General features: G+C 50.9%; 1 protein-coding gene across 1 annotated transcript; it reads left to right on the forward strand.

Moving 5' to 3' along the window:
- Positions 1-2,097: 2,097 nt before the first annotated feature.
- Positions 2,098-6,554, forward strand: LOC114107531 (CD209 antigen-like protein C). The gene is made up of 7 exons (XM_027954944.2): positions 2,098-2,252; positions 2,350-2,436; positions 3,204-3,293; positions 3,609-3,695; positions 4,096-4,247; positions 4,888-4,997; positions 5,784-6,554. Exons 1-7 carry the CDS (start codon positions 2,207-2,209, stop codon positions 5,932-5,934), a joined length of 723 nt encoding a protein of 240 aa, XP_027810745.2. The 5' UTR covers positions 2,098-2,206; the 3' UTR covers positions 5,935-6,554.
- The last annotated feature ends 5,447 nt before the right edge of the window (positions 6,555-12,001 follow it).

Consider the following 12,001-nt stretch of genomic DNA (forward strand, 5'->3'; position numbering starts at 1 on the left):
AGCTTTTCTCCATTTTAAAACCAGCTGTCTTATTTTCCTTAGTTGGGTTTTAAGAGTCACAAGTGCACTTTGAATGCAAGACCTTCACCTTCACCTGTGATTTGCAAGTATTTTCTCTAGACCTGTGGATTTTCTTGTCACTCTTTTTTTTCCTGGGCCACTTGGAGTGCTTCTGACCTTTCTCCAATAGGAAGGAGTGTGCTCAGATTCCTGATGGACACTGCTATCATGTAAGCACATCTCCTTCTACTTCTGGTTGACGAACCGTGTTTTAAAGGTGAATAGCCAATCGATGGTACGTTTTGCTGAACGCTTTTGTGCAATGTGGTGAAACACTCAGGAGGATTTTCTGCTTTAGTTTATGGGATATATATAAACCAGTTTTCTCATGCTGTTCATGTACCTGTGAAAGAGGTGTACTACATCATGGTGCACGTGCCGAGTCACCCAGCTTCATCCCATCAGGGAGAATTGCACTGAAGCCTGCGCCCTGAATTGGAGGATGTGATGGGAACAGCTTTCCTCTCTAGGGTCTTCCACCAAAGAATCCACGACCTCAGGGAAAAATATCAGATGAGCCAAATTGAGGGACGGTACACAAATGCCCGACCTGTGGTCTTCCAAATGCTCACAGTCATCGAAAACAAGGGATCAGTGAGATTGTCCCGGCACAGAAAATCCCGAGATGAGATGTGACTGTCTAGACACAAGGTGGCATCCTGGGTGGGATTTGGGAGCAGAAAAGGACATTAGGGACCAGATAGTGAAATCTAGAAAACCCACGAAGGTCACTGTGTGTGTCATAAATAAGAAATTGACCTGGGCACATTCACTATTTCTAACATGTTCTCTTAAGTAGAAGATCAACGCTAGGGGAAACTTGATGAGAGGACTGTGGGAAGCCTCTGCTCTGTTTTTGCAATATGACCACAAATCTGAAATTACTCTAAAATGAAGAATAAAGCCCAAATAAAAACAAAGTGAATAGAAGGTCGAAATCCTCACTATCTGATCGTGATGCATGCATTTCCTATTTTCTAATCAGAACATGACACACAAAGTCTTATATTTCTAGCTCTAGCATTTTATGTAGGAATACACCTCTGAAAACATCTCTCACATAAAAATGTGGTACATCTCCAGCTCACAGGGACTTCTTGGTGTTCCTCCTGGCCAATCCCCACTCACCCCTTGTAAGTAAACTCCATTTTGAGTCCACATCAAATGTCAGTCCTACCTGTTCTTGAAATCCATATAAAATCGAACCTCAGAGTACATACGCTTTATGTCTGAATACTTTTGCTCTTTTTTGACATTCATGTATTTGTTGCCTGGATCAGCAGGTTGCTTTTTAGTTGCTGTATAGCATTCCACTCATTGAATGGCAGGATTTTTAAAAATATATTTTTAGATGTCGATAGACCTTTATTTTATTTATTAATATGCAGTGCTGAGAATCAAACCCAGGGCATCACACATGCTAGGCAAGCGCTCTACCACTGAGCCACAACCCTAGCCCCAGGATTTTTTGTTTTTATTCACCTGCTGGTGGCCTCCTTTTTTTTTGGTCCCATTTGGGACTATTTTGAATAAAGCTTCTAGGCATCTTTTGGTTTCCTCCTTGAGACTATGTGACCCTCTTTGGTTCATGGTGTGGACTTGGAAGCAGAATCTCTGGGTTCAAATCCCAGCTCTGCTGTTCACCAGTGTGTGACCTTGGGGTCGGTTACCTGACCACATTGTCCCTCATTGTCTCTCAACTGTAAGGTGCAGGTCAGACCATCTACACAGCCTGGGGAGACTGGACTCGTGAGTCTAGGAAGCAGTTAGAAAGGAGCCTGGTCCGAGCAGCGCAGAGTAGACATGAGCCATGATGATTCAGCCCCGTCCCTGAAGCCAGCAGGAGGCACCCTCAGTGAGGACACCAGCAAGCTGAGGCAGCGAGTTCCTGGTTCTGTTGAAAGCACCCCATGACTTGGCCACACCGTGAGTGGACCAGTCCTTTCAGCTACGGGCCCGGGCCACTCCCACTGCTGCCCGAGATTCCTGGAATATGGGGGGCCCATCCCTTTAGCATCTTCCAGTGCCCCTAGCCAGTTCCCTCTTTCTCTTCCTGACCTTCAGTCGATTCAGCGAGTGAGTTACAGGGGGTGGGAATAAAGGCTGAGATCCCAGCAGTCCTGGGCACTGAGAGACAGCAGTGAGCATGAGTGACTTCCAGGATGTGGACGCGCAGCAGCTGGGTCCCCTGGGTGAGGCTGGGCTGGGCATCTGGGAGCTGGGAGGGGGTATGGGAGGCCAGCTTGGGTCTCAGCTGCCCAGGCTCTGGCTGACCCTCTGCCCATGCAGACGAGGAAGAGCTGACAGCCAGCGGCGCCAAGTATTCCTTTCAACGCTTTGGATTCCAACCCACGGGCGGCCTCAAGAGCACTGCAGGTAGAGCGGGGCTGGGGTGTGGGCAGTAAAGGACAGGTCCACCCAGATGTCTGTGTCCTGGGGAGTTGGAGGCCAGGGACAGACTCCTGGATACTGGGGTAATAGAAACTGGAGTCTGAACCCCTGGGGTCTCGAGGAGGTGGATATAGAGGACAGGACCCCACTGGTCTGGTGAAGGTGGAGGCTGAGTGCATTCCTGGGTTCTGGAGAGGTGGAAATGGACTGGATATTCGGGTTTTGTGGAAACAGAGGCTGAGGGTCTGGTTTCTGGTCCTAAGGTCGTGGAGGCTGGGGACTGGACGGCAGGATCTTGGCAGTGCAGAATGGGGACCAGGGTCCTGGGTCCTGGGGAGGTTGAGGCTGAGGACTAGGCTCCTGAGTGGACTCCTGGGTAGTGAGAGTGGACGTTGAACACTTGATTCTCGGTGAAGGCTGACGGTCTTAACCCCTGTGTCTTGGGAAGACTGAGGCTGGAAACCTGGACACCAGAGTTTTGGGGTCCTTGAGTCTGGGGGAGCAGACTACAGGGTCCTGTGGAGGTGAAGGTTGAAGGTCTGGATTCCTGGGTTCTAGGGGGGAGGAATCTGGGAACTGGACTCCTCGGTCCTGGGGAATTGGAGGCTGGGGACCTCTGGGCTGTGGGGAGCTGGAAGTCATGGGACTGGAATCTTGTGCCCTGGGAAAGAGGGGTTTGGGGCCAGGCTGTCCTGGGCCAGGCTGAGGCAGGGACGCTGGCTTTCCGGGCCACCCATCCTTCTCTCTGGCAGGGTTTCTGGGCCGTGGCCACATCCCCCTGGTGCTGAAGCTGCTGTGCCTCATGCTCCTGGCCGGGATCCTGATGGCCGTCCTTGTCAAAGGTCAGGGAAGGCCCAAGGGCTGGGGCAGCTGGGTGTGGGAGGGAGGTGGGCTGAAAGCCGGGACGGGGTCTCTCAGCGCCTTCTCGGCACTTCTGAGGGCCGAGGAGGAGCGGGGAGCTACAGGGGGAGGGTCCTGGTTCCACTTCCCCTTGAGGTTCAGCCTTCTCTGGGTGTCAGGGTTCTTCATCTTCAAATGGGATTGAACGAGATGTTGTCCCTCAGAAACTGTGTCCCTGGGAACCCAGTGCAGGCCATGACACACAGTAGGTATTCAATAAGTGCAGTTTTTCTCTCTCTCTCTCTCTTTTGGCCCAGTCTCCAAGCTCTCCCACTTCTATGAGCAGAAGAGATCGAAGCAGGAGGACATCTACCAAGAGCTAACCCAGGCGGAGGCTGAACTGGGTGAGTGACAGGAGAACAGGGTCCCCAGGCTTCAGAGGGTCTGGGTGGCGCAGCCTGAGTCAAGGGCCAATTCTGAGCCTCAGTTTCCTCAACCAAGAAATGGAAACAAACGGGAAGGTGACAACATCCCTCGCTGCCCACAGTAGGCCAGGCGCACAGTGGGCACCCAGTGAAGCCAGTCTCCTGGTCTCTGTCTGAGTGCTGAAGCCCCTACTTCTCCCAGTCTGGAGGAGACCGTGCCAGGACTCCTGGGTTCTCCTGGAGGTGGAGAGGTCCAGGGAGAGGGGAGGGAACAGCCATCAGATGCAGTGGAAGGAGCCCCCAACTCTCAGGGCTGGAAGGCGGGGCAGACACAGGAGCTTGGCCTCCCAGCACGGGTCCTGACCCTCTCCCCCAACAGACCGCCTGTGCCGCCCCTGCCCCTGGGACTGGACGTTCTTCCGAGGACACTGTTACTTCTTTTCCAAGTCCCAGCGGAACTGGAATGACTCTGTCACCGCCTGCCAGGAGGTGGGGGCCCACCTAGTCATCATCAAAAGTGCTGAGGAGCAGGTGTGTCTGGTGGGGGTCCCTGTTCTGGCCTGGGCATGCATCTGGTCACTGGCCACCTGGGAGGAGGTGGTTGGTTAGGACACATTTTTGGGACCATTTAGGGGGAGGAGGAGGAGACTCTGAATGAGAGGGTTCTAAGACCTTACATAGGAGACACACACAGTTCCGGAAGTGGCTGAATGCTTTGGGGGTCACCTAAATTGTGAGTGGTCCCTGGTGTCGTGCTAGCTGGTGTTTAGCAACCTGGTCCCTTTGCCATTTTCCCTGGCGTGAATTTTCCACTGTTACTTTTGGATTGAGCTGGGCACCACTCGATACAGAACATGCCCTGCATGGAGGCCGGGCGGGGGTAAATTCCTGGGAATCATGCTCAGAACTCACAGACGGTGAACATGAGGTGTTGCCAAGTGTGTGCCATGTGAGGCGGCTCTGTGCGTCGTGTGCACAAGTCCAAATACACCTGTCCGTAGCGCACACATGCGGGAGGGACTCAGACCTCCTGAGCACACCTGGGGGCTGGCTGGTGCACGAGAAGGCTGAAGGTCAGACTGCAAGCAGAACTTGCCATCAAGACATTGGTGAGACACTCGCTGGAACTTGGGGGTCTGAGCTCCCTCCTGACTCCTCCTCTCCCCTCCAGAACTTCTTGCAGTTGACTTCTAAGAATAAAGGCAGCACTTGGATGGGACTGTCAGACCTGAATAAGGAAGGCACGTGGCTCTGGGTGGATGGGTCGCCTCTGTTTTTCAGGTAGGTCCTGGAGAAGGGCATTCCCCAGAGAGAGGGCTGGGTTTCCCAAACTCTGCCCTGAGCTCCCCCACGCTGCCCCTCTAGGCCTAAGAGTGTGGCATTTACTGAGACAAGGGAGGGGTCTTGAGACCCACGTTAAGGTGGGAGGGCGGCCTCGTAAACCGCCCTGTCAGAGATGTAGGAGGCTCTGGATCTGCAAGAAGTCTGCAGCCAGGGTTGGTGATTTACAGTAAAGTGTCTGAGTAGGAAGCCTGAGGCTTCGTAAGACCAGCCAGTCTGGGGCTCTTGTCACTGGAAGGGTGACTTGTTACACTCAGATCCCCAGTGAGGGCACACACAGCCTGCCCCGGGGAATTACCCAAGAGTGTGCCAAGGTCTGCCAGGAGACAAAGGGCGAGACACTGTGGGAAGGAACAGTCATTGTGGTGTTCACGGGAAGAAACAGGCAAGCCGGGCTAAGCAGGCTTGGTGGTGGCTGGTTCAGATCACCAGTGGGCTCTGGGGTGTAGATGTTGTCCCTGGGTGTATTGTACCAGGCCCGGGGGAGGTGTACAGAGGCCCAGAGTTCAAGAGCACAGTAAGGGAGGCGGTTGGGATGGGGAGTCTCGGCTGGTTGGTTGGTTCTCATCCTCAAGCATGGGGGACAAGGGGCCTTGGGGTCCAGAACTAGACTCATCTATCTGCCGTAGGCCTGAAGGGAAGCGGGGAGAGCGTCCAATGTCCCGGAGCAGGAACGGGGCTCCTCGAGTGGGGCTGGGGCGGAGCTCACGCTCGTCTGGCTTGCAGATTCATGAAGTTTTGGAACGAAGGGGAGCCCAACAATCACGGGGAGGAAGACTGCGTGGAGTTCAGAGGGGACGGCTGGAATGACAGCAGATGTGACCTTGAGAAATCCTGGGTCTGCAAGAAGTCTGCAGGCTCCTGTTCCCACAAGTGAAGGCGGGTCTCTCCCCAGGCTCCACCACGGCCCGGTCCACCCTCCTGATCCCGCGAGTTCCCCCGCAGGCCTGTGGGCATCGAGAGCTGAGCAAGACTCTGAGGCTCTTCTGTCACATTCCTCCTCTCCCAGGGGACTGACTGGGCATGGTGCTGCTTCCTCCTTTGCCTCTGGGTTCCCCTTGGCTTTGAGGTTGTGGTTGAGAATCTATTTTCTGTTCTAACGTAGCAGCTGCTGGCCACTCAAGAGCGAATATCCAGGAGATGAGGGTTGATAGGAAGGAATCAGGTTTACTCCTCATCTGGCACCTTGGAAGAGGGAGGGGGCCACTGTCCTCAAAGCACTAACCTGGGGAGCACAAGAGCTTTTATAGGAGGGAAAACAGGGACCTTGAGACGGCGGGCAGGAAGGGTGCCTGCTGAACGGAGTTTCCATCACCTGGCGGTGGGGGGGGGGGGGTCTCCATTTTCTCCTCTGGCTGGACATGGCAATAAACCTCAACCTCTCGGGGTGTTTCTTTTATTGAAATGTACGTATTCCTTTTCTGCAAGTTGAAGACATTTACCTGATTTGTGTTAGTCGATGCATAGAAATAAAAGACTAAGCACTGACATCACAAAGCTCGCCGGGTGTTTGGGGTTCTGTAAACGGAAAGCAAGATTTCCCCAGCAATGAACATTATGACCACTCAGCAGGGTGGGGGTGGCTTTCCTTTAGAAGTCAGAACGCAGGACCAAGGGGAGGAGGCCTGATGCTTACGAACGGATCAGGGAGGGGAAACCCTTTGTGGAAGGAGAAAGTGACAATATACTGCCAAAGACGATTCCCAAAGAAGTGGCCCTGGTCCAGTTTAATAGAGTGACAGGTGGGAGATGCACTCAGGGGCTGGCTGTGTCCATTAAGGCACCGCCTTCCTTGCTGAGACCAGAGGGTGTGCATGGCCATGTGTAGGTGCCGCCACGTCCCCTGGGGCTCTGAGTGGCTTCCTTCATCACTCTACTTCCACCCAGCTCCCCTGCACCCATCTGCCCGGCACTTTCCTGTACTGCTGTAGCTCCTCTTGCAGGCTGGAAGCACCTGGGGACTCATTCTCCCTGTCAATCAATGAGTCTCGGCAGGTGCGGCCCCCGTGTTAGAAGTACCCGAGGACTGAGGAATCAAACAGGTGCTTGGACGCAAGGCGAACTTTGCTTCTGCAGAAGCACCTGCTACTGATGAAGTGCTTCTGACAAAGTCCAGCCAGCAAGCCTGCTTGGGTGGGCCGTCCACCTGTTTTTATCCACAATGAAGCTCCGCTCCTAGCTCTGATAGGAGGAGCTCAGGATCGTAATCTACAGGATTGGCCAGTTTTAAAATTGGGGTGGGCGAAGGGCAGGGCTATGTTAAAATGGCTACCATTGCATCTTATGTCCCCAGGTAAGGCTAAATACTATATTCTGAAGATGGACCTCTGGACCCTCTGTTCGTCAGCCCCTTCCTGTCTGGACTCTCCCACAGGGAGTTGCCTTCTCCAAGGTTTGCCTCCCTCCTCCTGGTACAGCTCACGGGGTTGTAGGACAAGGACAATCTGGCCATGTTGGGCCAACATGGGGACCTACTGAAAGGCCATTCAGGCTCCGGAGCTCCGCATGTGGTCAGCCGTGGCCCTGCCAGACCTCCTCTGCTGGTCATTTCCCTCTGACCATGCCCATTCCATTCCTGTGGCATCATAAGAAAAGCTCTTTGGTCTTTGGGTTTTGACCACATTGGACTCAGGCCAATAAGGTGAACTACAGTAGAGCTTGGGGCTGGTCACCAGAAAGAACAAATAGTCGATTTGAAGGTGAAAAATGCCAGTCCCCTTTTCCCCGCCAACCTCCAGGCTTAGGGCAGGTTGGAGATCGACCTCCATAAAAACTCTCGAACAAGAATGGGCAAGTCCCAGGCTGGCGACCCGGGGAAGCTGGAGAAGACCTGGGAGCTCTGGTAACTCCTTCCTCTCGTCCCTGGTCCGTGACTCTCTCGTTTGTGTGTCCGGGAGTTTGGCCTTTTGTAATAGATGAACACATAGCAGCAGAATGAGTTCCGAGTTCTGTGACTCTGGTGTGAAATTACTGAGTCTGAGAGGGGATTTTGGGAATCCCCCATTGCTGGGCACCCCTTGTTCCTGCCTTCTGAACCAGATTAGCCTGTTGGGACTGAGTCCTCCAACTCACAGGACCTGAGGACAGCTCCAGGTACCTAATATAAGCAGGGAGATTTGCTTGGCATCAAAAAATCCCCCAAGCTTCTTTTCCCTTCTGCTGTCAGGCAGCTACTCAGCCATGAATGGGCCGGCAGGGAGGGACAACTCATAAAACATCCCCGGTGAGAAAAACTATTGTTCCAAGATCCTATCACACTCCACCAGGTGGCCTGGACCCTCCCTTGTCACCTCAACTGCCACCACCCCCAATCACCCTGGCAACCAAAACATCAAGGAGAGCTTGCTGAGGGCTATTCCGAGGGTAATGAATGATCAAGGGGGCAGGAGATTGAGGCAAAAACAGGGGACCCAATTTCCTTAAGGACTCCAACTCCCGGAGCTCCAGCCAGCCTCCCCTGGAGGCCGTCCCTGCTGTCACTGTAAGACATGGAAAATGACAAACCCCCGTGTAGTGTGGCCTGGGAGGAGGGAGCGAGCAAGAGGGGGCAGCACATGGATACCATCGCTCCTTTCCCAGTCCAGCCTTTCCTAGTGACAGGCCAATCCCTGGGAAGGAGGAAAACACCATCCAGGGACCAGACCATCCCCGGGAAGGAGGTATCCATGCAGCCTAGAATGAAGGTCTCTGGGAGGAAACCAAAGGACTGATTCTTCCCCCAATAAACCCTTTCCCAGTGACAGTACAATGGGACCCCAAAGGGAAAGAGAGAAGCACTGAACTCTGACCCAGACCCTCGGTTCTTCTCCCCCCCCACCCCGGAGTAAAAATATTGCCCGGTAAAAACAAGTTTCAGATTCTCACAAACCTGTGGTGCTGAGACTCGAACCCCGTGCCCCACACACGCTGGGCAAGCTCTCTACCACTCTAGCCCACCCTCCGGCTTGCTTTTGGTTTGACTTTCCCATGATATTTTAAGTTTCTTGAGGAAGAAATTTAAACTAAGGGCTTGAGATCTTTCCTCTATCAAGGATAAAACCAGGCAGTTTGATTTAGAGATTTGGTTAGCTTCATGTCGATTCTAGAAACCTGCAACTCTCAAGTCCATGGAGTATAGATGGTGTTCTGATGGCAGAAGCTACATGGGTTGGTTCTAAGGACAGAGAGGGGCGGGAGGGGAGCAGACACAAACAACACAGAGTGCCTTGCTCATTTCCAGCCAGATTCCTCCTAAGATGGGGAGAGAGGACAACAGAGGACTAAAGATTTGTTTATGTGAGGTTCCTTCAGGTGCCCATTTTTGTGTAAGCATTAAAGCAGAGGGAACCTCCATATCATAACGATGGAAACTAGCCCATTTAAAAAATTTGGACTTTATCTTTCTTTCTTTTTTTTTTAAAGATCTCTTTTTTAGCTGTAGATGGACACGATACCTTTATTTTGTTTATGTGGTGCTGAGGATCGAACCCAGTGCCTCACACATGCTAGGCGAGCGCTCTACCACTGAACCACAACCCCAGCCCCTAGACTTTATCTTCCTGATATTGACTTCTTGGCATTAGATAAACAGCTGAATTTCAGCTTCACGAGAATATGAAACTTTAGTCTGAGTGGTTCCATTTTGTTTTTTAGTCCTGTTGATTCAGGCCTAGTATAAAAGCATTTTAGTGCTATGAATTTCCCTCTCATCACTACCTTAGCTGCATCCCACATTAATGATTCTACATATCCGTTGACAGACACTGGTTGCTTCCATATTTTGGTTCTTGTGAATAATGCTGCCAACGACATGGGTATACAAAAATATTTTTGAATATTTGCTGTTGTCATATTAGCTATATGCACAGAATTGTGATTGCTGGATTATGTGGTAATTCTATTTGTAATTTCTTGAGAAACTGACATATGTTTTCCACCATTTTACTTCCCCACTAACACTCTACAAAGGATCAAATTTCTCCACATTCTTCCAAAATTTGTAATTTTGTTATTTTTATAGCTATCATCCTGTAAGTACAAGATGATGTCTCATTGTGATTTTTTAAAAAATATTTTTAGCTGTAGATGGACACAATACCTTTCCTTTGTTTATTTAGTTTTTTTATGTGATGCTGGGGATCAGACCCAGCGCCTCATGCATGCCAGGCAAGTGCTCTATCCCTGAGCCACAACCCCAGCCCTCGTCGTGATTTTGATGCACATTTCCCTGATGATGATCCCATGTTGAACACCTTTTCATGTCCCCACTGGCTGTTTGCGTATCTTCTTTGGAGACAAGTGCACTCAAGTCCTTTGTCTCTTATTTGAGCTACTTATTTTTCTGTTCTTCAGTTGTACTTTTTCTCATTTAAAAACTAGTGTGCTGTGTTATTTTCTTCTTCTTGGGTTTTAGGAGTTGTGCACACATTCTGGGTATGAAATCAGTATGATACATGATTTCCAAGCATTTTCTTCTAGTCTTTCGGGTTTCACTTCATTTTTCTTTTCAACATCAGTGGAAATGGTTTTTAAAGTTTCTCCAGTAGGAAGAGGTTGGCTGTGGGTTCTTGATGGACACCACTATCACATTAAGGGCCATTTCTTTCCTTCTTCCTCTCCTTTCTTTACTTCTCCTCTCCTTTCCTTCTCTTCTCTTCTCTTCTCTTCTCTTCTCTTCTCTTCTCTTCTCTTCTCTTCTCTCTCTCTCTCTCTCTCTCTCTCTCTCTCTCTCTCTCTCTCTCTCTCCTTCCTTCCTTCCTTCCTTCCTCCAGGAATTGAACCCAGGGGCACTGAACCACTGGGCCACATTTCTAGCCCTTTTAATATTTTATTTAGAGAGAGATCTTGTTGAGCCTCACTAAGTTGCTGAGTTTGAACTTGCAATCCTTCTGCCTCAGCCTCCCAAGCTACTGGGCATTTCATTGCATTTCTAATCGACTATTTTTTTTTTAAATAAAAATAAATTGAATAAAAATATAACCCATGAATCAGTTTTGAGTTTTACTGAACGCTCGCATTCAATGCATTGAGATTCTGAGGTGGATTTTCTGCTCTACATGGTTTGTGCAGTAGTCAGTTTTCTCGTGCTGCTTACAGAAGTGTCAAGAATGATGAGCTGAGCATGAGGTAAGGGTGAAGAAACATGGCACACCTCACCTGAGCCGAATCACCAAGCTTCACCTCCTCGTCTGCAGGCCATATGGATGCCTCAACCTGAACTGCAGAGGTGTTCAGAGCGGCACTTCACCCACCCCAAATACCAGACACCGACAAATCAAGAGCGTTCTGCAAGGTACCCAACTGCAGTCCTCAAATGATCAAGGGACTCAAAATCAAAGCCAGAGAAACCGTCAGCCGTGAAAGCTCTGAGGGATGAGAAGTCTGACCATAATGTGGCTTCCTTGATGGGACCCGGGAGCAGAGGAGGAAGGGTAGGGGAAATAGTGCCACCCGTGACGGGTGCGGCTTCCTCTGCGCTTGGACTAACTCAGCAGCCCATGTGGGCGAGTTGCTGCGGTGGTCACTTCTTGCTGCGGGGAAGGTCAGCCTCAGGGGAACCTGATGAAATGAGGACTGGAAACCTCAGCCACAGATCCAAATCTGCTTAATCATTTATTTAAAAATAAATGTGAGTTTAACCATTTATTAAACAATAAAGAAGAGAAGAAGAAACCCTTGCTCTTGGTCATGAGGCACACACGTATCTGCCATCTTCAGACTGAGACATAAAGCACACAACGCGATGCTCAAGCCTTCAGTATGCAGGTCACCCATGTGGCCGCCTCTCAGATCCAAACAGAGAACATTTCTAGCACTTTCTTACACCCCCTCTGGTCAATCTCCACTCAGCCCTCCTGGTCACCCCATCATCTCATCAAAGCTTATTTCTAGAGGCTGGGGTTGTGGCTCAGTGGTGGAGTGATTGCCTAGCATGTGCCAGGGGCTGGGTTTGATTCTCAGCCCCA

Source organism: Marmota flaviventris, chromosome 1 (assembly GCF_047511675.1).
Source record: "Marmota flaviventris isolate mMarFla1 chromosome 1, mMarFla1.hap1, whole genome shotgun sequence".
Taxonomy (NCBI): domain Eukaryota; kingdom Metazoa; phylum Chordata; class Mammalia; order Rodentia; family Sciuridae; genus Marmota; species Marmota flaviventris.